General features: G+C 42.6%; 1 protein-coding gene across 4 annotated transcripts in view; it reads left to right on the forward strand.

Moving 5' to 3' along the window:
* The window catches only part of LOC132867168 (anion exchange protein 2-like), a 103,585-nt gene that overhangs the window by 15,343 nt on the left and 72,045 nt on the right, over positions 1 to 16,197 (forward strand). Inside the window, exon 1 of one of the 4 annotated variants that reach the window (XM_060899939.1) lies at positions 9,126 to 9,176. The exons of the other annotated variants lie outside the window; for them this stretch is intronic. Within the exon in view, the coding sequence (XP_060755922.1) occupies positions 9,156 to 9,176 (21 nt within the window). The 5' untranslated portion in view covers positions 9,126 to 9,155. Of the gene's footprint in view, positions 1 to 9,125; positions 9,177 to 16,197 lie in introns of those variants that run through there. 4 annotated transcript variants of the gene reach the window in all.

Raw genomic sequence — 16,197 nt, forward strand, 5'->3', positions numbered from 1 at the left:
TATCCACCCACTTCCAGCCAGCACGGTTCAGCGCAGTTGTAGTCGAAATGCAACTCCAACAGCCCCGCTCAGCCCGACTCAGCACGGCACGGCTCAGCCCGACTCAGCCGCGTTTGTAGTGGAAAAGCGGCATTAGTGTTAAGAGGCTTTTGGGAAACCCACTGCAGATGGTTGTGAGTTCAGAGTTCCATTGAGTCCTTGAGCCAGACCCATAACCCTCAACTGCTCACTTGTATTCTGCCTCAAATGGAAGGTGCTTTGGATAAAAGCATAAGCCAAATGAGCAAATGTAAAAGAAAAGGTAGAGTTTCACTTTCTGACAGCACAATGAAAATGATGGTGCACAAACTAGAAGGTGACAAGGAGTCTACACAATCCAAAAGGCATGATCATGAACTGCCAGATTCCTTTTCTTACTTCTCCTCAGAAGTCACATCTCTTATCCAGGTACAGTAGACAATGGCATTCTTAATGTAGTTGATGCATAAATATAGTATGTGGGTAGGGTAGGATTCTGCCTGGGTGATGTTGGTAGTCCACACAGAAACAAGTGCTGTCCTTTTTCTTCACAAAAACACACTGTACTCCTGAACAACTGCCATCTTTTTTCATTTTTCCTTCTCCTGCTTACAGTCTTGGTAGGGGAGTCTGCAAGGCATCACCCAGGTGTTGCAACTGGTAGCTACATGAGATTGGTTGATGCACAGTTCTCATCTTGGGTATGCACCTCCAGCCCTCTTGCTTGAAGGAGAGGTTTTGGATTAACTCTGTGCAGTATATTCAGTATTGACCATTATCTCAGAGACTGGAGCACAAATTAAGGAGGGTTTTGAATGCTTTTCCTTCTAGGTCTAACTCTAATGGTTTTGCACACTCTGCATGTTGCATCATTGAGGCTAATTCCACAGTTGTGGTAGGGCTGTGCGATATATCGAATAAACTCGATATATCGCCGAAAATTCTGTGTGCGATACATAAAATTATTATATCGTAACTATCGAGTATTTTATGGTCATCTTCTGACTTGCGTTCGTTTCGTTTGTTGTGTTTGTTTAAAACCTTTTCCGGTGGTTTTCTCCCTGTCCCTCAAGCAGTAATGTGAGAGGCTGCCTAAGGGTAAAGAAAACAATAACGTCACGCACTCGCCAACCAATCCCGGGCGACATCTCGGTGCTGAAAGGAACTTCCGGGAAGATTTTCTAGTTTCGGTTGTGTTGCCAGATTGTGCGGTTTTAAGTGCGTTTTGGCGGGTTCTGAACATATTTTGGGCTGGAAAATGTCAGCAGTATCTGGCAACACTGCCGGCGGGAAGATTTCCTAGTTTCGGTTTACAGCGCTGACTCAGTTCGTGCAATCGCTGGTGTTGCATAGGCTACCGTGTAAGCTCTGGCAATTTCAGCGACAAATTAAAAATGGAAGTGGACGAATTGGTTCCTAAAAGAACTAGTAAGGGGTCAGTCATCTGGCATTTTTTTGGATATCGCGAGGAGGACGTGGAACAGCAAATGCCAGTTTGTAAAGTGTGCAAAAAAACCTGTCATCACGAAAGGCAGCAGCCGGAATTATACACATCTGAGAGGCAGAGCCAGAAAACATTCAGTTCAAAAGTGTGCAAAGAGAAAAATTATGTTTTGCAGATCTCTCTCTTCTCTCCCTCAATCTCTCTCTCTATTGTGAATGTTCCAGTAGTTCTCAGTAGTCAGGTTAATAGCTTGGAGATCTATTTTTTTTTAATAATTTAATGAATGAGCACATTTCTTATTTAGGCTAAATGTCTCTCAGTGTTGAGCTTGCACTTTATTGGTTTGAGCTCTGAGCAGCCCTGTATTATTTTGCCCCTTTGTTGCAATTTTCAAGATTGTTTTTGCAGTTTGTGCTACATCTTTGTTGAATAAAAAGTCTTATTTCAATTCAATTGTGATTAATCACTAACATGAAAATTTAAAATGTGTTGTTGAAAACCACCTGTAAAGTTAACCAAGAATGTTATTTAATCTGCAGGGATTGTAGTGAAAACAGTAAAAAGTAAAAGTTAGATTTCATGGGGCCCTTTAGAGGAGATTTAAATATATCGAGATGTATATCGTATATGGTGAAATGGAGAAAATGTATCGGGATATTCATTTTTTCCCATATCGCACAGCCCTAAGTTGTGGACATACTATTGAGTTGCCTCTTCCAGGATCTTACAACCCCGATTCCAAAAAAGTTGGGACAAAGTACAAATTGTAAATAAAAACGGAATGCAATAATTTACAAATCTCAAAAAGTGATATTGTATTCACAATAGAACATAGACACCATATCAAATGTCGAAAGTGAGACATTTTGAAATTTCATGCCAAATATTGGCTCATTTGAAATTTCATGACAGCAACACATCTCAAAAAAGTTGGGACAGGGGCAATAAGAGGCTGGAAAAGTTAAAGGTACAAAAAAGGAATAGCTGGAGGACCAAATTGCAACTCATTAGGTCAGTTGGCAATAGGTCATTAACATGACTGGGTATAAAAAGAGCATCTTGGAGTGGCAGCGGCTCTCAGAAGTAAAGATGGGAAGAGGATCACCAATCCCCCTAATTCTGCGCCGACAAATAGTGAGCCAATATCAGAAAGGAGTTCGACAGTATAAAATTGCAAAGAGTCTGAACATATCATCATCTACAGTACATAATATCATCAAAAGATTCAGAGAATCTGGAAGATCTCTGTGCGTAAGGGTCAAGGCCGGAAAACCATACTGGGTACCCGTGATCTTCGGGCCCTTAGATGGCACTGCATCACATACAGGCATGCTTCTGTATTGGAAATCACAAAATGGGCTCAGGAATATTTCCAGAGAACATTATCTGTGAACACAATTCACTGTGCCATTCGCCGTTGCCAGCTAAAACTCTATAGTTCAAAGAAGAAGCCATACCTAAACATGATCCAGAAGCACAGACGTCTTCTCTGGGCCAAGGCTCATTTAAAATGGACTGTGGCAAAGTGGAAAACTGTTCTGTGGTCAGACGAATCAAAATTTGAAGTTCTTTATGGAAATCAGGGACGCCGTGTCATTCGGACCAAAGAGGAGAAGGACAACCCAAGTTGTTATCAGCGCTCAGTTCAGAAGCCTGCATCTCTGATGGTATGGGGTTGCATTAGTGCGTGTGGCATGGGCAGCTTACACATCTGGAAAGACATCATCAATGCTGAAAGGTATATCCAGGTTCTAGAGCAGCATATGCTCCCATCCAGACAACGTCTCTTTCAGGGAAGACCTTGCATTTTCCAGCATGACAATGCCAAACCACATACTGCATCAATTACAGCATCATGGCTGCGTAGAAGAAGGGTCCGGGTACTGAACTGGCCAGCCTGCAGTCCAGATCTTTCACCCATAGAAAACATTTGGCGCATCATAAAACGGAAGATACAACAAAAAAGACCTAAGACAATTGAGCAACTGGAATCCTACATTAGACAAGAATGGGTTAACATTCCTATCCCTAAACTTGAGCAACTTGTCTCCTCAGTCCCCAGACATTTACAGACTATTGTTAAGACATTTGATATGTCATCTATGTTCTATTCTGAATAAAATATGGAATTTTGAAACTTCCACATCATTGCATTCCATTTTTATTTACAATTTGTACTTTGCCCCAACTTTTTTGGAATCGGGGTTGTATTTTCTATGTAAAAATTTGAAAAGTATTTTTTTCAAAAATCCAAACTAGCAAAAGGCACCAGTTCACATGTTGCTTGATATGTATACAAATTTTCATGAAGATATCTTCAGTAGTTTTAAAGATATGGCCCATAAATAAAAATGTGACTGGACGGACAGACGGAACCTGTTTCTATGTATTTAAATTTTTAGCTCACCTGGACCAAAGGTCTGGTGGCCTTATGCCATGGGCTGCTGAGGTCAGTGTAAAGAGGTAGGGTTGGTTTCCTGCAGCAGAACTTGAAAAATGTGACAAATAATATCTTGAAACTTGGTATATAGTTGGTATTTAGGGCAGGGGATATAGATGACTCTGTCTTCTTGTTAATTCTCAGCAGTTGCTCAGCATTTCATATTTCCTGGGATTCAGGAGCAAAAAAGTTCAATTTTATGTTGAAAATAACATAAAATCCAAACATAATCCATTTTACTTATATTTTCATGTTACCACTGTTAAATGCCATTGTAACAGAATACCTGCGCAACAAATAATTTTCAAAGAAGTGTTTTCTTCTTTTTTTTCACTGTGGAAATTCTGTATCCTTGCTTTTAATATCAAATGCTGAGCTGACTTTACTGAGCTCAGTTCATGTCTCACAACTTAAAATGTATGCTTGCTGTCAATCCAACTTCATTCATATGTGATTCACATCTGTAAAATGAACTGCATTTTCTTATTGGACCCCTTTAATGGAGTGCACATCAGATTGCATGATAATGTTGCTAGCTTTTTAGCTTGGTGATTAAGGATTAACTAGGTAGCTAACCTAGTGTAATCTGATTTCACAAACACAGATTTGATGCTACATATGTGAAAACCACGAGCTAAGTGAATGAATTGAAATTCGCCAAGCGATCACAAAATGTATTCTTTGACAATGTGTAAATATTTCAAGAATATAACTTTCATGATATCCTAGTCAATAAATCTCAGTTGATTTGAAGCCATGCCCTTTACCCCACTCCCTTGAGGTGCAGACATTGACATGAGATTTTTAATTCTTCAGCAATTCTTCTATATATAATACAACCCCAATTCCAAAAAAGTTGGGACAAAGTACAAATTGTAAATAAAAATGGAATGCGGTGATGTGGAAGTTTCAAAATTACATATTTTATTCAGGATAGAACATAGATGACATATCAAATGTTTAAACTGAGAAAATGTATCATTTAAAGATAAAAATTAGGTGATTTTAAATTTCATGACAACAACACATCTCAAAAAAGCTGGGACAAGGCCATGTTTACCACTGTGAGACATCCCCTTTTCTCTTTACAACAGTCTGTAAACGTCTGGGGACTGAGGAGACAAATTTCTCAAGTTTAGGGATAGGAATGTTAACCCATTCTTGTCTAATGTAGGATTCTAGTTGCTCAACTGTCTTAGGTCTTTTTTTGTCGTATCTTCCATTTTATGATGCGCCAAATATTTTCTATGGGTCAAAGATCTGGACTGCAGGCTGGCCAGTTCAGTACCCCGACCCTTCTTCTACACAGCCATGATGCTGTAATTGATCTAGTATGTGGTTTGGCATTGTCATGTTGGAAAATGCAAGGTCTTCCCTGAAAGAGACGTCGTTTGGATGGGAGCATATGTTGCTCTAGAACCTGGATATACCTTTCAGCATTGATGGTGTCTTTCCAGATGTGTATGCTGCCCATGCCACACGCACTAATGTAACCCCATACCATCAGAGATGCAGGCTTCTCAACTGAGTGCTGATAACAACTCAGGTCGTCCTTCTCCTCTTTAATCCAAATGACACAGCGTCCCTGATTTCCATAAAGAACTTCAAATTTTGATTCGTCTGACCACAGAACAGTTTTCCACTTTGCCACAGTCCATTTTAAATGAGCCTTGGCCCAGAGAAGACGTCTGTGCTTCTGGATCATGTTTAGATACGGCTTCTTCTTTGAACTACAGAGTTTTAGCTGGCAACGGCGGATGGCACGGTGAATTGTGTTCACAGATAATGTTCTCTGGAAATATTCCTGAGCCCATTTTATGATTTCCAATACAGAAGCATGCCTGTATGTGATGCAGTGCCGTCTAAGGGCCCGAAGATCACGGGTACCCAGTATGGTTTTCCGGCCTTGACCCTTACGCACAGAGATTCTTCCAGATTCTCTGAATCTTTTGATGATATTATGCACTGTAGATGATGATATGTTCAAACTCTTTGCAATTTTACACTGTCGAACTCCTTTCTGATATTGCTCCACTATTTGTCAGCGCAGGATTAGGGGGATTGGTGATCCTCTTCCCATCTTTACTTCTGAGAGCCGCTGCCACTCCAAGATGCTCTTTTTATACCCAGTCATGTTAATGACCTATTGCCAGTTGACCTAATGAGTTGCAATTCGGTCCTCCAGCTGTTCCTTTTTTGTACCTTTAACTTTTCCAGCCTCTTATTGCCCCTGTCCCAACTTTTTTGAGATGTGCTGCTGTCATGAAATTTCAAATGAGCCAATATTTGGCATGAAATTTCAAAATGTCTCACTTTTGACATTTGATATGGTGTCTATGTTCTATTGTGAATACAATATCAGTTTTTGAGATTTGTAAATTATTGCAAAAAAATTGTTTTTATTTACAATTTGTACTTTGTCCCAACTTTTTTGGAATCGGGGTTGTATGTTTTTTTTCTTACTTGGCATGACATCTAATTGTATCTGCAGCCTCTTCACTAATTACTGTCAGAGTTCCACAGTGGGGCGGCACGGTGGTGTAGTGGTTAGCGCTGTCGCCTCACAGCAAGAAAGTCCGGGTTCGAGCCCCGTTGCCGGCGAGGGCCTTTCTGTGCAGAGTTTGCATGGTGTCCGCGTGGGTTTCCTCCGGGTGCTCCGGTTTCCCCCACAGTCCAAAGACATGCAGGTTAGGTTAACTGGTGACTCTAAATTGACCGTAGGTGTGAATGTGAGTGTGAATGGTTGTCTGTGTCTATGTGTCAGCCCTGTGATGACCTGGCGATTTGTCCAGGGTGTACCCCGCCTTTCGCCCGTAGTCAGCTGGGATAGGCTCCAGCTTGCCTGCGACCCTGTAGAAGGATAAAGCGACTAGAGATAATGAGATGAGATGAGTTCCACAGTGATCATCTTCCAAACTCAACTTTTAGCCCCTCGGGATAATGTATTAAATACAGAGATCGTGCAATGGACAACATGTTGCAATTTGTGTGTAACTAAAAACCGAATTCATTAATGCACTTGCCAGAAGCATAAAATGGTAGTAATTCATGTGTCAATACATAAGAAGTTTAATTACTCCATGAATATAGCTTGTCCAAGGTTAAGTCTTTATTAAAGGTAAATGATTGATTATAGTATATTTCTGTTCTCTTAACAAGCCTATAATGTTATATTGCCCTCAAGCATACATTAGCATTAGCACTCTACAACCTAATATAATATGAAACATAATGGTGAATGTAAGTAACATAAGGTGGGTTGCTGTGTTGTTATTTTATGTCTTAAATGCCTTATCCCTGCTGTAAAATTCGATGTAAACTTTCTGTAAATTTATTTCCTTCAAAAGATTTTGGATATTGACATTCATGAACTTTATTGACATTGGAAATTTTAAACATGCATGTAAGTACTGGAACTACCTGCTGTAATTATTGTTATTGTTATAAGTATTATAAGTAATATAGCCAAATAATAAGTAATATAACCAGCATTTTTTGGGAGGGAAGGGCTACAGTGAATAATATATATTACTAATATAGAATTTAATAGTTTATATACAGGGTGGCATGGTAGTGTAGTGGTTAGCACTGTCACCTCACAGCAAGAAGGTTTTGGGTTCAAGCCCAGTGGCCAACAGGGGCCTTTCTGTGTGGAGTTTGCATGTTCTCCCTATATCTGTGTGGGTTTCCTCTGGGTGCTCCAGTTTCCCCCACAGTCCAAAGACATACAGGTTAGGTTAACTAATGGCTCTAAATTGACCGTAGGTGTGAATGTGAGTGTGAATGGTTGTCTGTGTCTATGTGTCAGCCCTGTGATGACCTGGCGACTTGTCCAGGGTGTACCCCGCCTCTTGCCCATAGTCAGCTGGGAAAGGCTCCAGCTTGCCTGTGACCCTGCACAAGATAAGCAGTTACAGATAATGGATGGATAGATGAAAGTTTATGTCTAACTTTTGGCATTTGAATCCAAACTGTGTTTTGTCTGAGCAAATAACAAACATGATACACAGAAAAGTTGGAACCCTTTTGTTCAAACCAAAAAACCCCACAAAACTTATGGTTTTGTTATCTGTCCTTTTGTGTAATTTGTACTTTGATTAGACAATTGTGCTCAGTCTATCAACTTTCAGTTCCTCCTTCAAACAAATTTTTGCAGAAAATTAATGATAGAGTAAATATTCCACTTCATTCACATCCATTACACCTGTGATTGAGTCCATAACATACCTACTGGTGACATTTCCCTAATAACAGGCTTGAATACATTAGGCCATTGGAGCTCATAACGTTAGCCCTCAGTTAGCCCTCAGCCTCGCTTCATATCATTCTGTGTGGGTTTTTTTTTTTTTTTTTGTATGATCACTAGTGGTGCTGTTACACTTGGTTTAAAATAAAATCACAAATGAACCTCTTTAAAACATTTGTTAACTGCAGATAAGATTATGTGGATGCCCAAAATATGAAACTTTATATTGATTTTTTAATTTTACCTTTGAAAGATGGGGAAAAAGAAAGGGGGGAAAAACACACAGTTTGCAATATTATAATGAATCCAAAAAGTGCAAAGTCCTCTGTGGTGAAAACTTACTGATTACTGGATGTTAAATAAATGCCTCCTTCAAGAAATTTTCATTTATACATACAGTATATGCAGTACATATGTTATTTGTTAAATAATAGCTTTTTTTAAAACCAACTTATTATTTGCTTTAGATTACATGAAGCATAATGGCATAATGGAAACATCCATTTATACAACTAGAAGAAATATTCCAAAGAACTGAAAAAGCAAACAGTCCCACACCCCTGTCTATATCTCACAAAACAAGTCCTATGAACAATAAACAGAACAAATAGGCTACAGGCAAATGACTCTCTAACATAAACCATTTTAAAAAGTAATAAAAATACAGACTGCAAATTATTCTTGATGTTAAAATCGAAGACGTGAAGTGTGGTGTGTTGTGTTTATAGACTGTATCAAGTGTAGCTTGTTCTATTGCTCTTGGTTTCCATCTACGGCCAGAGTGATGGTTAATGTTTAACGGCACCAACGGCTAGTGTGTGCTTTGTGTGTGTGTGTTTTTGGAAATGTTCAGATCAGTATCTGTTTTAGAATTTTATTAAAACTGTGTTTAAATTATCCTCCAGCTCAAATCATGTAGTAAAAGTGAACAAATGTTTAGTACTTGTGTGTTGAAGGGAAACGTGTGTGTGTGTGGTTGGTCACGTTGCTGTGTTTGAAGACAAGACATGGATTTTCTTTACACACAGGTCAGTAATCTATAAAAGGCTGATGTCGGATGTTGGAAACGTGTTAATTTAAGTTGCTAAGTAAATAGTTAAGTGGCAGTGTTTGAAAGCAGAATTACTATTTTGTTTAAATTCTAGACTCAACATGAATAGCAAGTGTTTATAGCGTAAAACACAGTAATACTTGATAATTAGTTACAAGTGGACTGAAAATGTTTTTAAAATATTTAATACAATGAAATGTCCAAATCCTAAACTGAAATGTAAAAACACATACATGTGAATTTTACGTATTGCTTAATAACAACCAAAACTTTATCCACTGTACAAATAGATAATCAGTGTGTGTGTGTGTGTGTGTGTGTGTGTGTGTGTGTGTGTGTGTGTTTGCTCTCAGTATTCATAAAGCATGAATTGAGCTATGATTGGTCAGGGCAGACCAGCGCCGAAATCTGCAATGAGTGTTCAGCTAAATACACTGCAACCCTGTTATAACGAACTCTTTTACTATGAACTTAGCATATAGTAAACTAAGTTTGTGTCCCCCGCCTTTAATGACAATGAGTCAGAGTCTTCAAAAAAACATCACTGAGGGGTTAAGGGGAGATAAAGAAGAGAGGGGTGAAGGGATGATGAAGAAGAGATGGGTTAATGGAAGGTGAAGAAGAGAGGGGTTAAGGGATGAAGAAGAGAGGGGTTAAGGGATGGTGAAGAAGAGGGGTTAAGGGATGGTAAAGAAGGGGGTTAAGGGATGGTGAAGAAGAGAGGGGTTAAGGGATGGTGAAGAAGAGAGGGGTGAAGGGATGATGAAGAAGAGATGGGTTAATGGAAGGTGAAGAAGAGAGGGGTTAAGGGATGAAGAAGAGAGGGGTTAAGGGATGGTGAAGAAGAGGGGTTAAGGGATGGTAAAGAAGGGGGTTAAGGGATGGTGAAGAAGAGAGGGGTTAAGGGATGGTGAAGAAGAGAGGGGTTAAGGGATGGTGAAGAAGAGAGACGTTAAGGGATGGTGAAGAAGAGAGACGTTAAGGGATGGTGAAGAAGAGAGGGGTTAAGGGATGATGAAGAAGAGAGGGGTTAAGGGATGAAGAAGAGAGGGGTTAAGGGATGAAGAAGAGAGGGGTTAAGGGATGATGAAGAAGAGGGGTTAAGGGATGGTGAAGAAGAGGGGTTAAGGGATGGGGAAGAAGAGAGGAGTTAAGGGATGGTGAAGAAGAGAGGGGTTAAGGGATGGTGAAGAAGAGAGGGGTTAAGGGATGATGAAGAAGAGAGGGGTTAAGGGATGGTGAAGAAGAGAGGGGTTAAGGGATGGTGTAGAAGAGAGACGTTAATGGATGGTGAAGAAGACGGGTTAAGGGATGGTGAAGAAGAGAGGGGTTAAGGGATGGTGAAGTAGAGAGGGGTTAAGGGATGGTGAAGAAGAGAGGGGTTAAGGGATGATGAAGAAGAGGGGTTAAGGGATGGTGAAGAAGAGGGGTTAAGGGATGGTGAAAAAGAGAGGGGTTAAGGGATGGTGAAGAAGAGAGGGGTTAAGGGATGGTGAAGAAGAGAGACGTTAAGGGATGGTGAAGAAGAAAGGGGTTAAGGGATGGTGAAGAAGACAGGGGTTAAAGGATGGTGAAGGAGAGAGACGTTAAGGGATGGTGAAGAAGAGAGGGGTTAAGGCATGGTGAAAAAGAGAGGGGTTAAGGGATGGTGAAGTAGAGAGGGGTTAAGGGATGGTGAAGAAGAGAGGGGTTAAGGGATGGTGAAGAAGAGAGGGGTTAAGGGATGGTGAAGAAGAGAGACGTTAAGGGATGGTGAAGAAGAAAGGGGTTAAGGGATGGTGAAGAAGAGAGGGGTTAAGGGATGATAAAGAAGAGAGGGGTTAAGGGATGAAGAAGAGAGGGGTTAAGGGATGAAGAAGAGAGGGGTTAAGGGATGATGAAGAAGAGGGGTTAAGGGATGGTGAAGAAGAGGGGTTAAGGGATGGGGAAGAAGAGAGGAGTTAAGGGATGGTGAAGAAGAGAGGGGTTAAGGGATGGTGAAGAAGAGAGGGGTTAAGGGATGGTGAAGAAGAGAGGGGTTAAGGGATGGTGTAGAAGAGAGACGTTAATGGATGGTGAAGAAGACAGGGGTTAAGGGATGGTGAAGAAGAGAGGGGTTAAGGGATGATGAAGAAGAGAGGGGTTAAGGGATGGTGAAGAAGAGAGGGGTTAAGGGATGGTGTAGAAGAGAGACGTTAATGGATGGTGAAGAAGAAAGGGGTTAAGGGATGGTGAAGAAGAGAGGGGTTAAGGGATGATGAAGAAGAGAGGGGTTAAGGGATGAAGAAGAGAGGGGTTAAGGGATGAAGAAGAAGAGGGGTTAAGGGATGGTGAAGAAGAGGGGTTAAGGGATGGGGAAGAAGAGAGGAGTTAAGGGATGGTGAAGAAGAGAGGGGTTAAGGGATGGTGAAGAAGAGAGGGGTTAAGGGATGGTGAAGAAGAGAGGGGTTAAGGGATGGTGTAGAAGAGAGACGTTAATGGATGGTGAAGAAGACAGGGGTTAAGGGATGGTGAAGTAGAGAGGGGTTAAGGGATGGTGAAGAAGAGAGGGGTTAAGGGATGGTGAAGAAGAGAGACATTAAGGGAGGGTGAAGAAGAGGGGGGTTAAGGGATGGTGAAGAAGAGAGACATTAAGGGAGGGTGAAGAAGAGAGGGGTTAAGGGATGGTGAAGAAGGGAGGGGTTAGGGGATGGTTAAGAAGAGAGGGGTTAAGGGATGGTGAAGAAGAGAGGGGTTAAGGGATGCTGAAGAAGGGAGGGGTTAAGGGATGGTGAAGAAGAGAGGGGTTAAGGGATGGTGAAGAAGGGAGGGGTTAAGGGATGGGGAAGAAGAGAGGAGTTAAGGGATGGTGAAGAAGAGAGGGGTTAAGGGATGGTGAAGAAGAGAGGGGTTAAGGGATGGTGAAGAAGGGAGGGGTTAAGGGATGGTGAAGAAGAGAGGGGTTAAGGGATGGTGAAGAAGGGAGGGGTTAAGGGATGGGGAAGAAGAGAGGAGTTAAGGGATGGTGAAGAAGAGAGGGGTTAAGGGATGGTGAAGAAGAGAGGGGTTAAGGGATGGTGAAGAAGAGAGGTGTTAAGGGATGGTGTAGAAGAGAGACGTTAATGGATGGTGAAAAAGAGAGGGGTTAAGGGATGGTGAAGTAGAGAGGGGTTAAGGGATGGTGAAGAAGAGAGGGGTTAAGGGATGGTGAAGAAGAGAGACATTAAGGGAGGGTGAAGAAGAGAGGGGTTAAGGGATGGTGAAGAAGGGAGGGGTTAGGGGATGGTTAAGAAGAGAGGGGTTAAGGGATGGTGAAGAAGAGAGACGTTAAGGGATGGTGAAGAAGAGAGGGGTTAAGGGATGGTGAAGAAGAGAGGGGTTAAGGGATGGTGAAGAAGAGAGGGGTTAATGGATGATGAAGAAGAGAGGGGTTAAGGGATGGTGAAGAAGAGAGGGGTTAATGGATGATGAAGAAGAGAGGGGTTAAAGGATGGTGAAGAAGAGAGGGGTTAAGGGATGGTGAAGAAGAGAGATGTTAAGGGATGGTGAAGAAGGGAGGGGCTAAGGGATGGTGAAGAAGAGAGCCGTTAAGGGATGGTGAAGAAGAGAGGGGTTAAGGGATGATGAAGAAGAGAGGGGTTAAGGGATGGTGAAGAAGAGAGGGGTTAAGGGATGGTGAAGAAGAGAGATGTTAAGGGATGGTGAAGAAGAGGGGGGTTAAGGGATGGTGAAGAATAGAGGGGTTAAGGGATGATGAAGAAGAGGGGTTAATGGATGGTGAAGAAGAGGGGTTAAGGGATGATGAAGAAGAGGGGTTACGGGATGGTGAAGAAGAGGGGTTAAGGGATGATGAAGAAGAGGGGTTAAGGGATGGTGAAGAAGAGGGGTTAAGGGATGGTGAAGAAGAAAGGGGTTAAGGGACGGTGAAGAAGAGAGGTGTTAAGGGATGGTGTAGAAGAGAGACGTTAATGGATGGTGAAAAAGAGAGGGGTTAAGGGATGGTGAAGTAGAGAGGGGTTAAGGGATGGTGAAGAAGAGAGGGGTTAAGGGATGGTGAAGAAGAGAGACATTAAGGGAGGGTGAAGAAGAGAGGGGTTAAGGGATGGTGAAGAAGGGAGGGGTTAGGGGATGGTTAAGAAGAGAGGGGTTAAGGGATGGTGAAGAAGAGAGACGTTAAGGGATGGTGAAGAAGAGAGGGGTTAAGGGATGGTGAAGAAGAGATGGGTTAAGGGATGGTGAAGAAGAGAGGGGTTAATGGATGATGAAGAAGAGAGGGGTTAAGGGATGGTGAAGAAGAGAGGGGTTAATGGATGATGAAGAAGAGAGGGGTTAAAGGATGGTGAAGAAGAGAGGGGTTAAGGGATGGTGAAGAAGAGAGATGTTAAGGGATGGTGAAGAAGGGAGGGGCTAAGGGATGGTGAAGAAGAGAGCCGTTAAGGGATGGTGAAGAAGAGAGGGGTTAAGGGATGATGAAGAAGAGAGGGGTTAAGGGATGGTGAAGAAGAGAGGGGTTAAGGGATGGTGAAGAAGAGAGATGTTAAGGGATGGTGAAGAAGAGGGGGGTTAAGGGATGGTGAAGAATAGAGGGGTTAAGGGATGATGAAGAAGAGGGGTTAATGGATGGTGAAGAAGAGGGGTTAAGGGATGATGAAGAAGAGGGGTTACGGGATGGTGAAGAAGAGGGGTTAAGGGATGATGAAGAAGAGGGGTTAAGGGATGGTGAAGAAGAGGGGTTAAGGGATGGTGAAAAAGAGAGGGGTTAAGGGATGGTGAAGAAGAAAGGGGTTAAGGGATGGTGAAGAAGACAGGGGTTAAAGGATGGTGAAGGAGAGAGACGTTAAGGGATGGTGAAGAAGAAAGGGGTTAAGGGATGGTGAAGAAGAAAGGGGTTAAGGGATGGTGAAGGAGAGAGGGGTTAAGGGATGGTGAAGAAGAGAGACGTTAAGGGATGGTGAAGAAGAGGGGGGTTAAGGGATGGTGAAGAATAGAGGGGTTAAGGGATGATGAAGAAGAGGGGTTAATGGATGGTGAAGAAGAGGGGTTAAGGGATGATGAAGAAGAGGGGTTAATGGATGGTGAGGAAGAGGGGTTAAGGGATGATGAAGAAGAGGGGTTAAGGGATGGTGAAGAAGAGGGGTTAAGGGATGGTGAAAAAGAGAGGGGTTAAGGGATGGTGAAGAAGAGAGGGGTTAAGGGATGGTGAAGAAGAGAGACGTTAAGGGATGGTGAAGAAGAAAGGGGTTAAGGGATGGTGAAGAAGACAGGGGTTAAAGGATGGTGAAGGAGAGACGTTAAGGGATGGTGAAGAAGAAAGGGGTTAAGAGATGGTGAAGAAGAAAGGGGTTAAGGGATGGTGAAGGAGAGAGGGGTTAAGGGATGGTGAAGGAGAGAGGGGTTAAGGGATGGTGAAGAAGAGGGGTTAAGGGATGAAGAAGAAGAAGAAGAAGAAGAAGAGAAAGGTTAAGGGATGGTGAAGAAGAGGGGTTAAGGGATGAAGAAGAAGAAGAGAAGGATTAAGGGATGGTGAAGAAGAGAGGGGTTAAGGGATGGTGAAGGAGAGAGGGGTTAAGGGATGGTGAAGAAGAGGGGTTAAGGGATGAAGAAGAGGAAGAGAAGGGTTAAGGGATGGTGAAGAAGAAAGGGGTTAAGGGATGGTGAAGAAGAGGGGGGTTAAGGGATGGTGAAGAAGAGAGGGGTTAAGGGATGGTGAAGAAGAGAGGGGTTAAGGGATGGTGAAGAAGAGAAACATTAAGGGATGGTGAAGAAGAGAGGGGTTAAGGGATGGTGAAGAAGAGAGGGGTTAAGGGATGGTGAAGAAGAGAGGGGTTAAGGGATGGTGAAGAAGAGAGGGGTTAAGGGATGGTGAAGAAGAGGGGGGTTAAGGGATGGTGAAGAAGAGAGGGGTTAAGGGATGGTGAAGAAGAGAGGGGTTAAGGGATGGTGAAGAAGAGGGGGGTTAAGGGATGGTGAAGAAGAGAGGGGTTAAGGGATGGTGAAGAAGAGGGGGGTTAAGGGATGGTGAAGAAGAGGGGGGTTAAGGGATGGTGAAGAAGAGGGGTTAAGGGATGATGAAGAAGAGAGGGGTTAAGGGATGGTGAAGAAGAGAGGGGTTAAGGGATGGTGAAGAAGAGAGGGGTTAAGGGATGGTGAAGAAGAGAGGGGTTAAGGGATGGTGAAGAAGAGAGGGGTTAAGGGATGGTGAAGAAGAGAGGGGTTAAGGGATGGTGAAGAAGAGGGGGGTTAAGGGATGGTGAAGAAGAGAGGGGTTAAGGGATGGTGAAGAAGAGAGGGGTTAAGGGATGGTGAAGAAGAGGGGGGTTAAGGGATGGTGAAGAAGAGAGGGGTTAAGGGATGGTGAAGAAGAGGGGGGTTAAGGGATGGTGAAGAAGAGGGGTTAAGGGATGATGAAGAAGAGGGGTTAAGGGATGATGAATAAGAAGAGAGAGGTTAAGGGAAGAGGAAGAGAGAGGAGTGAGTGCTGATGGAGTAGAGAAAGGTCAAGAGCAAGTGGAGCAGTTACTGTATGTGTTGAGGGCTGATGGAGCAGTTCAGGTTTTATGGGAAAAGGAGTGCATGGGGGTTCATGGAACTGTTAGGGGTTAAGTGCTGAAGGAGAAGTTAGGTTTTAAGTGCAAAAGACATGGTTAGGGGTATAAACCATTGAGGACTACAGGCTGAAAGGGCACTTGTTGTATAGATGACTTGCAACCACGTGATCAATATGTGCTACGTCATGAGCATCTGACATGATGGTGGATATACAAAACAACTAGGATGGCAGCTGCTGAAAGTATGTCTGTAAACAATACTGAATTTTCTCAGTATTACCACAATTTGAATGGTCGAGCGAAGATTCGATACAAAGAGAAGATAGATATGTGTGGTTTTGACCCATATTATTTTAAAAAGTCAGCCTTTTCTGAAGATAAGATGCTTCTACTGACCATTGAGTACCCAGATATCGCGCTCTATCTGGTTTGGCTGCCGAAGAATCAAATCCAACCTTGGACAAAACATAGCCGTTTTTTGAGTGGGTGCCC

The sequence above is a fragment of the Neoarius graeffei genome, chromosome 19 (genome assembly GCF_027579695.1).
Source record: "Neoarius graeffei isolate fNeoGra1 chromosome 19, fNeoGra1.pri, whole genome shotgun sequence".
NCBI lineage: Eukaryota > Metazoa > Chordata > Actinopteri > Siluriformes > Ariidae > Neoarius > Neoarius graeffei.